Raw genomic sequence first — 15,525 nt, forward strand, 5'->3', positions numbered from 1 at the left:
GTAAAGGCTAAATTATTACCTAAAACGTTAACACGGTAGTTTTTAATAAGAGTGCAACTAACAATTATTTTCATAGTTGATTTGTTATTTTGTGTGGTCCATAAAATTGTGAATAATGTCTATCCAAGTTCCCTGAGTCCTTCAAAATGTCTTTTGACCATAGACAGAAATTGCTTAAATGATTTCTCATTTAACAAAATTGTTGCAGATTAGTTTTTTGTTGATTGATTGATTGTTGTAGCTCTATTTTTTTTGCAAACAGGAGTAGAAAGTGTATTACTTGGGTACTATTTTTGTAGCTTGAGTGAGTACTTCCATTAAATTGCTGTGGTCGTGGTCACCATAATGAAAGAACATGTATATTACTGATGTGTTTTTAACAGTTTCTGGACAACAATGGAGGTCTATGGTACGGATGATTAACCTATATTATATCCAGTTGTCCTTTAACTGTCATTGTTTTGTGAGGTTTCTGGAGGTGGTGTCACACTGCAGTTTATCAGCTGAGATGCACAAGAACAGAAGACAGTGGAAGATAAATGAATGTGTCAGTTTTCTTATCAAACACAAGCCTGTGGGGTGGGCCCAGTCTTACCAAAATAACCTCTCCCTTTAGTACATCTCCCTACATACCTCCAACAAATGTTGAGAAATCATGAGAGCTCCCGCTTACATTTACTCATTTTTGACCAAAAACTTTTTAGGTTCAACTATTTCCAATTTTAAATTTCGGACATGTGCTCTTTTCGCCACCTTCTGGCCACAATTATTTATTGCAGCTCACACTTTCCTCAAAACCCAGCGACTCAAGCAAATACCAACATTTAGAGCAACAAAAATGAGCCAAACCTCGTATTAAGTTTTTATGTTTATTATCATTGAAATTTTATTGAAACGCCTTGTGCTCCCAGTAAGGATTAAATAATAAAAGGAGACTCAATGTAAAGCTCGCACAGCCGATCTGCAGTGAACAGACCTACTATTAAGTAAGTCCGGGATACAACATTTCCTTTGGATTGCGCTGGTTCAGAACAAAAAAGCAGATGGTTTATGTAAAAATGAATATCATAGCAAATACCACAGTGAGGGGAGGAGAAATGATCATGTCTTAAAAATGGATGACAAAATGAACACAGTTAATGGTACGAAACAGGAGAGCGGTAATGAAAATAAAACGAAATAAAAAGTACTGTATCTGCAATCTTGATCTCACGCACACACATACACACATATACGCACTCACTTGCAAACACACTCATACGTACGGGCAGGCACACACATGCGCACGCTCACTCTCACGCACACACTTGTATCCACACACAAACACAAACCCACAGATAAAATGTAGTGATTTGAAAATAGTGAAACCCTGGTAAAATCTAATGGTATCATACATCCACGTCTTGTGTCTGAAGTGCAGAAAACAAAATGAACCTAGAAAAAAAACTAAAATGGAGATAAATTCAGATGAATAATGAAAAGCATGCCCATCTTCACTGGTCTAACCCAACTTGAAACGACCACAAACCCAGAGTATTGCCCTCTCTGCCCTACCCAAACCCCAACCCCCACCCCTCTTCTCCACCCTCACCTGCCCCATGCCCTCTTACCCTTCTCATATCATACCCACATCTCCGCCTCACCCTCATCCTGCCATTTTGTCTCCCCCTCTTCCAACATCCGCCTCCCCGAACCTCTCTGCTGGATGTCAGGGTTTCTACGCTCCTCTGCATTGCAGAAGAAGGCAAGGCGGCTGGGAGGAGGAAGGAGGCAGGCAGGCAGGAAGTCAGGCAGGTGGAAAAGAGAGACGACAAGGCAGCTGCTGGCTCAGGCTCTGGTCACCATTTATCAAAAACACAATGTCCAGTTCTGAATACAGAGTGCGGACCGGGGGGTAGAGGAGTCTTGTTGTGTGTTGAGGTTGAAGGTTGTGAACCTGTGTGTGTGTGTGTGTGTGTGTGTGTGTGTGTGTGTGTGTGTGTGTGTGTGTATGTGTGTATGTGTGTGTGTGTGAGTGTATGTGTGAGTGTATGTGTGTATGTTGTGTTGGTTTTTACAGTGGTATTGGAAAATCTTGCGTGGTGTTAGTCTAGATGTGAGTATTTGGGTTAGTCTTGTGCGATGGTGTGTGAAGGCATGGGGGGTCAGTGGAGGTGGGGTTGGCGTAGCTCAGGGCCTTGTCCCTCATCCCTCGGCCCCAGTCAGAGAAAGGGGTTGAGGCAGGTTTATAGGGCTTGTGTCTTGAGCTCGATGGGCTCTCCACGGGTGTCCTGCTGGGTCTCGCTCTCTGGGGGGCGGCTGCCCTTCAGTGTGGCCAGGCGCTCGGACAGACCCCTCATGCGTGGGAACAGCATGAAATCGTACAGGAGGGCACCCATAGCACCTCCTATCATAGGTCCGACCCAGTACACCTGTTGGCAGCACACATCAGATTTAACATTATGATTCCACACATCTTTGAGTCATTTACGACTCCTGTTGAGAGAGAATTGAAAGCAAAGGGAATGATTGATCTCTTTAGTGTGACTTCAGGTCTTACCCAGTGGTTGACGAAGTTCCTGAAGAGCACAGCAGGAGCAAAAGACCTGGCAGGGTTCATTCCAGCACCAGTGTAGTACATCTGAAACACAAGTCACTCGTTACTGCATTGTGTTTTGAAATATTCATACTTATCTGGGCACACCTATGTAACTCAATCTCTACGTTTCCATGTGTCTCACCCCCATGAGATGGCCGACGGTGACAGAGAAGCCGATGGAGAGAGCAGCAGATCCCATACGTCCGTTTCTCCTCTCATCGGTCACGGCGAAGATGCACACCACGAGCTGCATGGTGAGGAAAACCTCCACAGTGGTGGCCATTCCCATACTGATGCCAGGCTGCAGCTGTAGACACACAGATGAAAACAATGTTTAAAAATCACAAATTAAACAAAACAAATTACAAAACTCATGCGAGAAATTTAAAAAAATAATGAAAATCATGCCAGAAGTTTGCTCAAAGGGCTGCAGCGAACATGCTGATTTTGTGTTTCATTTCAGATTAATTAATTATATATATTATTTCTAACCATGTTTTCAATGTATTTGAACATGCTTTAGTGGACTGATGCCACTGGTAGAATCCGACTTGACCAGAGAATATCAATATAAATATCAATATCAAATGTCTTTATTCTAAAATAAATGGATGAAATCAACCTAAAAAACTTCCTACCTACCCTCTTCCACCATTCCTACACTTGATTTCTGAAACATCCATGTTGGATCCTTACCGTGTTCATTGCCATATTGCCTCTCATGTTGCCGGGTGTGACCCCATACAGCACAGCGGCCCCAGCCACGGCACCCAGGCACTGGGCAACCATGTAGAAAACGGCGCGGAAAAGAGACATCTGTGAGCCAACAAGGTAGGCAAAGGTAACGGCAGGGTTAATGTGGCCGCCGCTGATGTGGCCAATGGACTGGATGAGGGTGGCAGCTGCCAGCCCGAAGCACAGGGCCACATGCAGGACATGATGAGGCCCAGTGGTCCAGCGCAGGGCAGTACCCATGCCGAAAAATACAAAGAACATGGTCCCGAAGAACTCTGCGAAGACCGCCCGCCAAAAATTCATGGACCGGAACTCCCACATGGTGACGGTTCACTTGAGGCTCTCCACCAGATGAAGAATATTCTTTAAAGACAAATCTGTCAGGGTGAGTCTGGAAAAGGTAAATGTGTACCTTCTCAGTCCTCTTCAAATGCCAAAAATAACAAAAATAAGATCTCCCTTTTGTAGTCAGCTAACTCGGCCGACCAAAAAACACTCAGAGAGTCAGTTCAAAGACAAAACAGGATTGCAGAACGTCAACAGACGAATCCACTCAACGAATCTTTACCAAGCTGTGTTGGTAAAGTCAACTCAGCTGCGTTCGCTTGCCACCTCTGTCCACCTGTCGCAAAGACATAGGTGTGAGATATGTGGGAGGGTGGTTAGAGATCTCAGGTGGGATGAGTTGTCAAGAGGAGGTGGGCATCAATGCTAAAGGGGTGTTTCTAAAGAAGAGACGGGGATAGACAGAGTGTCCGGTGGACCTTTTAGCCTCTCTGACGGAGGGGAGAGGGCCAGACAGGGGCTTTATAATACCCCCCCAGGGGCCCCAGGTGACGCCATAATCCCCCTGTAGGGCCAAGGGTGGGGGGCGGCAGTGTTGGACATCCTAAATCAAACAAACTTAACCCCTCTGTCGCCCCCCTATAACAGACTGAAGCCAAAAGAGAGGCAGTGTATCCAAGAAGAGAAACAGATATAGCAAGAATGAGTGAAAATATGTGAAAAACATGTAATGAGGAGAAATATTTTGCAGAAAGAGGTGACAGAGAGGATTGTATGTTTTATTCAGGGAGGAAACTAGGAGGATGGGCCATGATGAAAGGCAGCTGCAGCAGAGGATAAAGTTTTCTTTGGGGCATATGTCATCTGTTGACATATCATAACTGTCATAATCAGGGGATGCAAATGCTGATGGACAAGGACAGAAAGCACACATGCGTGCACAAACACACGCACATGCACATGCACACACACACACGTATAGGGCCTACACACATGCAGATAATACAGTTGGGGCCCCGGACGGAAGTGCCCAAAGCTAACAGCGCTGAACTGACCCATACACTGAAATGCCTGACCCTGTGAAACCATTGTCTGTAACAAGCATGTGGGCTACGTATGGGACAAGACGAAAATATATATTAAACTAAAGCACAGATGCTAACAGCTAACAAAGCATTGTCCTGCATCTGCAATGCTAAATGCTACACCACAATGCTAAAGCTACAGCTAAAGTTTATGATTTATTGCTTCTGTTTATTGTTTTGGAGACACATGGGCCTACGCCACCAACCAGCGCCGTTGATGTTCAGCAATCTTTAAGAGGTCAAAAAAGAAATGTGACTTTCTGATTGCAGCAGCACAGAGAGCTGAACTTGACATCACCTCAGGGCGAGAACCTGAAATGGCACTGCTGCACAGCCAAACTGGCTGTGAAGTGGAGATGCCAGAAGGTGAAGAAAAATGACAATGCAATGGGAAAAACTGAAAAATGAAAGTGATGTGTGGAAAAACACAACAAACCAACAATAATTCACACAAACACAGCAGATTGTGTCTTCTGTTGGTTTCTAGGAGGTGCTGGGCAGAGGTTTGCATTATGTGAGAGTGTGTTTGTGTTGCAGGAGGACATACGACCAAAGCCCTGAAAGTTCTGTGTGTGTTTGTGTGATGCTGGGTAAAGGCAGAGGTGCAGCGGGGCAGCAGCAGGGATGTATGGGGGGGTTGTGGGGGGCAGTGGGGTTACTGAGCAGCACCAGGGCATCGCGCTGACCAGTCGAGAGCCATCACTGTTGGGGGGTAGTGGGGGGGAGTGAGGTGGGGTTGAGGTGGGAGAGGGTGGGGGGGTAATGAATGCAGAACGCTGAGCTTGCCATTTTAACTCCCTTTTATACATGTTAGAAAGAACACACACAATGCAAAATGCTGGCGGCACTGTGGCAGTTATTGTGCACGTTGTGTGTGTGTGTGTGTGTGGGTCAGTGTGTGTGTAAATAGTTTATTGTAGTTTATTGTAGCATGTGTGTATTTGTGTGTGTGTGTGTGTGTGTGTGTGTGTGTGTGTGTGTGTGTGTGTGTGTGTGTGTGTGTATTCAAATGACGCTGTTGTACTGGTTACTATTGGTTTTATTTTATACATTCTGTCAAATCCAGAAAATGCAGTGTTCAGTATGTTTTACATCAATTATTGATATCAATATGTTTATATTAAATACTGATACTACAGGGTTGACAAAAATCACATTTTTTCTATCATGCTAAGTCAATTACTGAATTAATCAATTAATCAATCGACAGACAATTATCTTCATAATAAATTAATTATCATTTTTCATGAACATAATGCTGGATATTCTCAAAAGTGAGGATTTGCTGCTTTTCTTTGTTTTATATCATTGTCAACAGCAAATATTTGGTGTTGGATTCACAAAAATCAATATCTGAATGCATCATCTTATGCTCTGGGGAAGCTAGTTTACATCCATTGTATTGGGATAAATTAGAAATTTCGGATATAGTAAAACAAATCTACCTGCACGGCTAGATACCACTGTAAGTTATAGAGAAAAGGGGTTTCTTTTACTTACTTGGAAGAACTGACCCTTTAAATATGTTTTAAGACAAGAACAACATGGCTATTAAACTAATTTAATCTTCATGAAAGCAGTTTGTCTCTCACTGAGTAACATACAAAAGCAAACCTTTGTCTCTCACACACACACATATTGTATCCATTTCAAATTACAAAGCTTATTTCTAGTGAAGAAGGGGTTTTTTGTCCTCTGCGGAGCCATTAGAGAGGTATGAAGTTCCATTTGATTGTGAATAGGAGGCCTCGAAGAGGCGCGGACATGCGAGAGATGCTGGTCTGGTTTTGAGCATCATCGAAGGGGCGAGGACCTCTTTAGCATTTCAAAGACATGGGATGCAGCTGAAAATGGCGAACATGAGGATGTTTTTCAGACAGATTTCAATGAGTCTCCATTATATATTCTAATGATGTGCAAATGTGAAAGTAACAATACTGAATCTCACAATATTGGATACACTTCTACATGCACTAATGACAGGCAACTAGGACCTCATAGGTCAAATTCAGCCCCTTTAAAATGCAGCCTCCATATCAACTTCTCTCTCAAATGTGAACTGAAACACAAAACACATCTTTTGGAACATTATGAGCCTCCAGTATGTGTTGGGTAAAACACTGAAACGTGGCAGGTGAATGCTATGATCGCCTCAAAGTGACGTTAACTACCTGCTACCTGAGCAACATGTGAGGTTTACATTTACTGTGGTCTCCATATAAAATGGAAAACTGTTGGCTACCTCAGAAGCCACAATACTTGACACAAAATCATAAGAAATTATAAACTAAATGTTTTTTCTTTGTGATGTTTCAGATCATAGAAGGTTGGAAAAAAGTAACTACATTTACTTTAAATTTTGGGGCACTGAGTCTCACTATTTCTTATGTGGAAACTTTGTATATTATTACTTTACCACGATCCCCTAACAGCTGTAATTCGCCCATGAGCTATTAAACTTGCTAAATATGTGTGCTTTTAAAAAATAAAATATTGACTTTTTGGGTCTTCTCAGTGTCACAATGACAGTATAGAATATATATAAGGAGCATGTAATCCTGTAAAATCTGAAGCCTTGAAGGATTTTCATGATTGTTGTTGATACATAAGTAGTTGATAATTCAGTAACAATCTTTTTCAAGCAAGATTGCCAAACATTAATCATCACACCTTCTCTAGTGAAGATTTGTTGCTTTTCTTTGTTTTCTATCATTGTAAACTGAATTTTTGGGGGTGTTATGCTATTAGTTGGATGAAACAAGACATTTGAATACATCATGTTATAGACTGGGAAAATTTTAAAAGGAATATTTCAATATTTTTTGCATTTTATAGACTACATCATTAATTGAGAAAGTACCTGGCAGAGGTTCAGTGTCTTGCTCAAGGACGCTTCAACAGGAGAAAACAGAAATCATCTAGATTTCTATTGTGGTTTTACTATTTTCACTGCAGTAAAGGATTTTATTATTTATTCAGAACTGGACTGAAATTCTTCATATGGCCTTAACCCTAAGCCTATTTTTTTAAATTTGCGGTTTCTGTATCATTTGATATCACGTTATTAATGTTATATGGTGGTTTCATGCGTGAGAAGTTTAAGCTTATGTACAGTTTCTCCCATTCTTTGGCTGCCATGACTGTGACACTATGCAACCTCATAAACATTGCTGTATTATTGCAGAATGTGTACTTTTGTGTATTTCTACGTTTTTTTAATGCATGTTTCCTCAGTTGTTCTCTTGTTTGCTGGCATGCTTGGCTCTCATGGCGTTCTGTGTGACTGTGGACAGTGATGATCCGGTCATGCTGGTCGTCTCCACAATTTCGATGTCCTTACAGGTCAGACACGCCACCAGCTTCTGGCGAGAGGCGCTGCGTGCAAAGAAGAACTCGTGGGACAGACCGGCCAGTATAGCACCGAGCAATGGTCCCATCCAGTACACCTGCAGGTTAGAGGAGCATGAGAGAGAGGTTCTAATAAAAATAAAAGATAGGCGGCAATTATCTCATATTGTCTGGACTGTCCAAGACAGAACTGGACTTAAAATCTGGTGATATTCTATATTTTTCTTATTACAGTAATGATTTGATTCCAAAAACAAGCACTAGCTATGTATCCAAAGCTGATTCCTCTCTGTCACAGACTTCCATTGTTGTCCAAAGGCCATTAAAACATATCAGTGAGCCAGATGAACTTGAGCACTCAGTTTATTTTAAGTTAATCCCACACACACTGCTCTGCTGCTGTAAATATTCACTAACACAGCGAATCTGTGGCTGACAAAAGTCCCCAATAAATACATTATTTACTCCTAATTGAGTAGTATTTGCTCAAAACTACAGTGCCCAGCTGTTTTAAGAGATTATTTAGCCTTTTTAAGAAATAACGGTGTGTATTTGTGACCTGTGACCCTTCAGTAGAAATAAATGGATTTGGGTCTCAGAGCCAGAGACAGGTTCGAGAATTTGGAAAGATTTTTAGAGAGCTGCAAATATATTGTTGGTTTTGGTCAATGAATGTTATTGCCTGTAGTTTATGATTATCATATGAACACTAACAATAATTGTAAAAGAACGGTTGGGTCAGACGAGTATTACCACGGGAGATTGATTAGGATTTTTGAGGCTCTCTGTCTCACCCAGTGGTTTTCCCAGAATCCAACGATGATGGCTGGACCCAGAGAGCGTGCAGGGTTCATACTCGCACCAGAGAACCGGGCCTGACAGGTAAACAACACACACACACACACACACACACACACACACACACACACACACACACACACACACACACATTAACAGATGTATACTGATACATTCAACAAATTCAGAGTACAATGTAAACAAGCTATTTATTTATTCACTTATTTTCTCCTCTTTCCTGTTCCTATGGGTCCACTAATAGAAATATCCTGAACAGACTCCATCAGAGACAAACAGTGTCTCACCACCTTCTCAGTTCACTTGACCTGCACCCATGAAAACCTTCAGTAAATACTAATTCTACAGACAAAGACATCCTACATTCTGGAAGTAAAAGATTCAGACAGGCTGAGAAAAATATGAAATGTGGTGAAGTGTATTATATGTGGTAGAATTAGACTGCAATGATTAGTCAATTAGGAGAAAATTCATCTTTGACCATATTAATGATTGAATAGTCATTTCAGTCACTTTTCGAGCAAAAAAGACACATATTCTTTAGTTTCAGCTCCATAAATGTGAGAAATTGCTGCTTGTGTTTGTCATATAAGGTCATACAAATCTTTGGGTTTTGGACTGCTGGTCAAAAAAATAATAATGCTTTGAAGATGTCACCTTTGTCTTATGGCAAATCATAATGATAATTTTGCATTTTTTTATATTTTGACATTCAATACATTTATATAAAATAATTGTCAGACTATAGGCTAATGATAATGAAAATAATCTTTAGTTGCAGCCTCACTTTCATGACTAGTTATTAGTTTTTATAAGTTAACTTTGAGTCAATTCTGTCTAACAGAAAATAACGTAAATGTGTAAGAACGCTGCTTACACCTATTAGCACTCCAGCACTGTGTGCAAATCCAATGGCCAGGTTTCCTGGTTCTGGGTTCTCCCTCCGCCGCTGGTCCTCCACTGAGAACACAGTGAAGACCAACTGAAACGTGCACAAAACCTCTATGCCCAGAGCCTGGGCTGCATTCAACTCTATTGGTACCTGAGGGACATACAACAGGAGTAAGGAGAGAGGAAAAAGAGCAGGACAAGTAGGCCAAAAGAAGATTTCAGAAAAGATGTCATATTTTATGAGGTAACTAATATTATGAGAACTGACCTTGTTGACAAAGTGCTCTGCAGTGGTTTTATGTGGCAGGGCCAGATAGAGGACCCCGGCCCCTAAAGATGCCCCCAAACACTGTGCAATGATATAAACAACAGCCCTGAGAACCTCCAGCTTCCGTGTGGCCAGAAAAGCCAGAGTCACTGCAGGGTTCACCTGATCAGGGGACAAAAAAACACAAAGAAAAATGTTAAAAATGTTGACAAACGATTAAATAACATAAAAGCTCAATGTTACAATAAATAACTACCAGAGGAAGAAAAAAGAAAGAAACTCAGAGAGTAACTATGAGACATTCACCTGTGCCCCACTAATCTCTCCAAAACAGTGTGCCAGTGCAACAATCACCACACCCACGGCCACAGCTGGGTACAGTGGTCCCACGGGGGCCTCTCCAGGGCCTGGCACAGAGGCACCCAGCACAGTACTCACTAACACCAAGGTGCCGAGCAGCTCGGCCAGCATGGCGTGCCAGAACTGCCGACTTCGAAGCTTCACAGAGAAAGGGTACATAAACAAAGACAGCCTGTATTTAGATCACCAAACATCTTTTTAATAAAGAAATGTGGCTAAATTACAACAGAGAAACTAAAGTCCTGATAAAACTCATTATAAAAACATAGATATCCTTTTATGATGATGATAATGTTCACCAATTATCTTCTACTGCATATTAAAAACAATCAGAAACACTTATTATATCATTATGTCAAACACTACATAACCATCTGACCTACTTACACAGTGCTACTTTTGCTCTAAAATACAGAACTTTTTAGACAAAAAATAATACCAAAAGGTAAGCACTCTTCTGTGAAAGCCATGTTGGTAAAATTACTTCCTTTTTTTGTTTTGAGATATTCGTTCAAGAAGAAGAAGAAGAAGAAGAGTCCTGAGGGATTTAAAGAGTAAGGCAATAAAAAGAGCTTACCTCACGCCACGTCATTTCAAACTTTGTATGTTGTCTTCAGGTTTTTTCTTTATTCTTTTTAGTTAGTCCCTCCGTCTGTATGTGCGTACTGTAGCAGCAGGACTCTGAGGGCTTCAGGGTCTCTGCTACATCCCTCATTAACTTGTAGAGTCTGAGGGGTCCTTTGATGAGAGCAGCCTCCTCCCTCTCTGTCTCTCTCTTGTCTCTCTCTCTCCCTCCTCATCCTCATCCTCTCCTTACCTTACACCTTATCAAATCTGTGGCTCCCTGCGCACAGAACATTGGTCACTGCTAGCCCTGAAAGTATTTCTCTCCAAGGCTGCGTGTATAAAAGCTGAACGTTTTCCTCCAACAGATTCCACCCAACAGTACTTCTGACCTTGAACAATTTAATAGATCTTCAGATCTACGAGGGGCCTTTCACTTCTCTTCAAATTGAAGTGATTGTGGCCACTTGAAGTGTGGCTAAATCAACGCAGCAGGTGGAAACATTGCAGGGAGGACACAAAATAATACAACCACTTAAGGGCTGAAATAACTTGACCACAATTGTAAGCAGTGAGTCTTTGAAGGTGGAAGTTGAATGCCAGTTAGTAGCTTCAAATGTTGTCTGTCAGTGTTTTGACATGTATATGAATTCAAAGTGGAAACAAAAGAGACCAAATCATTTTAGCACATGAACTCATTAACTAATGACACATGGCAGTCTTGGTGAGTGCTGTATCCAGACCAAACTACTGCAAACTATTTTTTGAACTATTGCTGTAAATGCTATTGCTGCTGTAAATACTAATTTGCCAGACAAATGTGCAGCTGAAAATAGCCCCCAACAAATGCAACATTTAGGCTTGTATGAGTAGTTTTTGCTAAACAATACAGTACCCAGCTTTTTAAGTGAATTACTGCACCTTTTCTGAAAAGATGACAATATATTGACATGTAGGACAAGAAGCAGGTGAAGCATATCGGCCTTAGAGGAACCACTCTCCAAAGGCTGAAAATATGATTGATGTTATTAGTTTCAGGCTGTTTCTGGACCAAACTCTTTGTAATAAAGGAGCATGTCACCTAGTGCAACCGTGGCTCACTGACATTTTCTTAATAACAATAGAGGTCCATGACACAGAGGAATACAATATATCTCATGTCTTTGGGGACACACATAATACTTGTAAATAGGTCCATTGATTGTTGTTTTTTGTTGACAATAAGACAACTATAGAAAATCACCAACCTCTTCTTCTTTGGGGAACAATGGTTGTGTGGTTACAAATAGCAATAATGATGATAATAACCTGCAATTATTAACAAGCAGATGCAGTGAAGTAGCAGGACATAATTCAACAGGAGGAATCTTCCAGAGTGTGGAGGTCTTACAGCAAATGCACAATCCATTTTAGTTTTAAGTCTAGATCAGAGGACAGCTGCTAGGGTTTTGTTGCAAGAGCTGAAGTGGAGAGCATGTACATAAAGGCACAAAAATCAGAGTGAAAAAGATGGAAAGTCTTTAGTCTTTGCATGAGATTTGTTAACAAAAGAAAAACTAAAATACTGAATACCCTCAGGCTTTAATAAAATGATTGGTCACCATAAGATTGCAACAAAACATAAAGGTTTCTCTTTTAATATGTATTTATATGACACAAAACAAATAAAACAGAGTCAGCTGTCTTAGGGCAGTTCAGACAGTTATTCCATGACTTGGTGTCATGTTTCCTGTTGATGATCCACTTTCACATTTCTTGTTGAAAATATGGCCTTTACTCTCAGAAGGTATGTTAAACTTTTCAATTGAAAAGATATCCTGGACAATCTTAAACCATTGTTCTTTCTCTTGAGGATCAGCTTCATACCAACTTGTTGTTATAGGTTTTGCCAGTCATCTATGTTTTCTGTATTCAGCCTCCTCAATGTTCCCCATACATCACATAACAATTGTTTGAATGGCAGATCCCATAATGTCTTTAATAGTTGCATTTACATTATCCCAGAAAGGCTTCAGTTTAGTGCAGCTATGTTGGCCTCCAGGTCTCCACAGAGCCTCCAACATGGATGCTGTTTTTTTTTCCTTCTGTCTTTTCATCTGCGGTGTTATGAATAACCTAGTTGGCCTCTTCCAACCAAAATCTCTCCGTACTCATGAGTAAATACTCTCTGTCATACACATTTTGTACCATGCTGCATCTGAAATTTCTATATTAATTTAAGATTCTCATTTATTTTGTATGTATAGTGTATAGTGTGTATGTATAGTGTAGATCTGCCCTGCTGATCTGACCTTTAGTTCTTGGAAGCTGGTCTATGTCCCATCTTTTTTTCTGTCAATTGTTTGAACCCAGCTCAGTATACTTCTATAGCTCTCCAGTTTATATTTCCTAACCATATTTTCCCAGATGTATAGTGTACATTTCTTCACAAAACTGCAATTTGTAAGTCCTGAATTTTCATTTCTGTATTTTTCCATTTTGCTTCATGACCTGAGATGCACCAGCAGGTTACAGGCAAGAGGCACTTAGCCTATGCTGTGTAGAAATATTATAATAATAATAATATAATACACAGTCAGATTTGGTACAAGGACATTTCTGCTTTAGCTTTTGGGATTTGGAGTGTTGTGTTTCTTATTTTGGATTTTTTACCATCCAAAATAAACCTTGATATTTTTTTTAATCCCAGGTGATGAACTTCTTTCGTATTATCGTTAATTGAAGACTTAAATAAATACAACAACCTTGGTACAATATTGATCTTACCACCTCGATTGTAGGGGGAAAGTTGTCCATCTGTGTGTATGAATATTTTATTCTTTAACACTGTAAATGAACATGAAGGTTTTCCTCAGTTGTTTCCCGTTGGGCTGAGATGAGTTAGGGTGTCCTGAGCACCTGGCACCCATTACTGCTGCTCAACCTCATTTTCATATCAATTATAGGAGAAAGGGTCCATTAGTGAGCAGTGGGCATAAAGACCAAAAAGAACAGATGACATAATCCGCTTTGAAATCATTTGGTTTGTCATACGTTACATTTTCTGATAAATATGAGAAAAAACATGATAAACATTTACTCTGACCTCTTACTATTTACATCCCAGAGAAGAGAATTAGCTTTGAGATGCTGTGTTACTGACTTTTCGTACTGTTTTGAAGGATTAAGGTATTAAAAAAGTAGGCTACCTCCAAATGTGACACTGCCTGCTGTGTTATGTTGACACCATACCCAAAGATCTCAAATATGACATCCTCATAACCTCTTTTTTTCCCATCCACTAACTACTCGTACGGTACCGCTCTGATCACCATGGGGACAAACTCTTTCATGTTGCTGTTGCCATAGTGCCTATTGTGTTGATTCATCTGTGCACGCTTCTCATTTTCACCCTTTGATATCAGACAAACATGCAGCTTGTGAAGACGTTTTGGAAAAGACACAGAATTCCTCTGTTTAGCTCACATCTGGGAATATAAAATGTCAGAGATATAACAAATGAGAATTGCTTTGCATCATCAGTAAATGTATCTTTTAAATGTGTTACTATTGTATTTCTATTTCTATTTCAATCTAAAAGCAGTTAACATGATGTTTAGATGGATATGTTTGGAGTCCGAACTGATTCTCCAGGCATCAGGGGCCCTCAATCTGGCAAACTGAGTCCAGAATGAACTGGTTGAAGGGGTGGGGGGGCGAGGGGGGTGGGGGAGTGATGGCGTGCCCCATTATGCCGTGGATTACTCCCTCCTCTCCACGGCAACTGTTAAATTGTTATCCCCCCTTTTGTGGGGCTAAGCCCAACTGTGTGGAGTGGGACGGGCGGGGGGCACACTGGAACCCGCTGGCGTGGGGAGTTTTCAGCCCCCTCCGCCCAGAGTGCTGACACTGACACAATTTCACACACAAATATACACACACTCACTCACACAAAATGCGTGCTAAGGGATTTGAGGGAGTGAGAGAGGGCAAAGGCAGAGATGCACGAAGAGACGTGGTACACACATTTTTTACTTTTTAAATTCTGAATCCTTAATTTTCATGGTTTGTTATATGCATGTAGAATATAAGTGTGTGTGAGTGTGTCGTACTTGAGTCCACTGTAGAGCAGCTGGGAGTGATGGCAGGACATTCCCAGCAGCATGTGGCTCAGACAGGACTCTCCAGGGCGCTGCAGAGCTCCACCCAAACACTTCACCACATTTCTGTCATGTTTAAAGGTTCATTTTCACTCTTAAATGGCAGGTTGCAGAGTGCTTGTCCTGTGACATACATTGAGGTATAGTATAGGTGTGAGGGAGGCAGGCTGGATGTCAGAGTGTGAGACTATTTCTAGTACCAGAGTCACATTCTCTTATATAGGCTATGCTGTTCTTGTATTTATTGCAGCCCCAAATATTTGTAGGATAATTAGCTGATTGCTAATTTGTACACAACAAGTGTTTCATTTCTGCACATCAAATGTAAATGTACTGAAATTTGGCAGAGAGACATTTTAATTACAGGGGAATCCACATCACAAACATACCACAAATACCAAAAGTTGATCCGTCGTTCACATCTAATAAACTGCAGACCTTCTGTAAAGCTGTATA

General features: G+C 40.9%; 2 protein-coding genes across 2 annotated transcripts; both read right to left on the reverse strand.

Annotated features, from left to right (window-relative positions):
* Positions 1-2,225: 2,225 nt before the first annotated feature.
* Positions 2,226-3,634, reverse strand: LOC128356924 (lens fiber major intrinsic protein-like). The gene is made up of 4 exons (XM_053317110.1): positions 3,275-3,634; positions 2,721-2,885; positions 2,540-2,620; positions 2,226-2,411 (listed from the first exon to the last, which is right to left on the reverse strand). Exons 1-4 carry the CDS (start codon positions 3,632-3,634, stop codon positions 2,226-2,228), a joined length of 792 nt encoding a protein of 263 aa, XP_053173085.1.
* Positions 3,635-7,913: 4,279 nt separating this feature from the next.
* On the reverse strand, positions 7,914-10,958 carry LOC128356925 (aquaporin-4). The gene is made up of 6 exons (XM_053317111.1): positions 10,944-10,958; positions 10,313-10,504; positions 10,007-10,168; positions 9,725-9,889; positions 8,826-8,906; positions 7,914-8,129 (listed from the first exon to the last, which is right to left on the reverse strand). The coding sequence occupies exons 1-6, from the start codon at positions 10,956-10,958 to the stop codon at positions 7,914-7,916; spliced, it is 831 nt and encodes a 276-aa protein (XP_053173086.1).
* Between the last annotated feature and the right edge of the window lie 4,567 nt (positions 10,959-15,525).

The sequence above is a fragment of the Scomber japonicus genome, chromosome 4 (genome assembly GCF_027409825.1).
Source record: "Scomber japonicus isolate fScoJap1 chromosome 4, fScoJap1.pri, whole genome shotgun sequence".
Classification (NCBI taxonomy): Eukaryota; Metazoa; Chordata; class Actinopteri; order Scombriformes; family Scombridae; genus Scomber; species Scomber japonicus.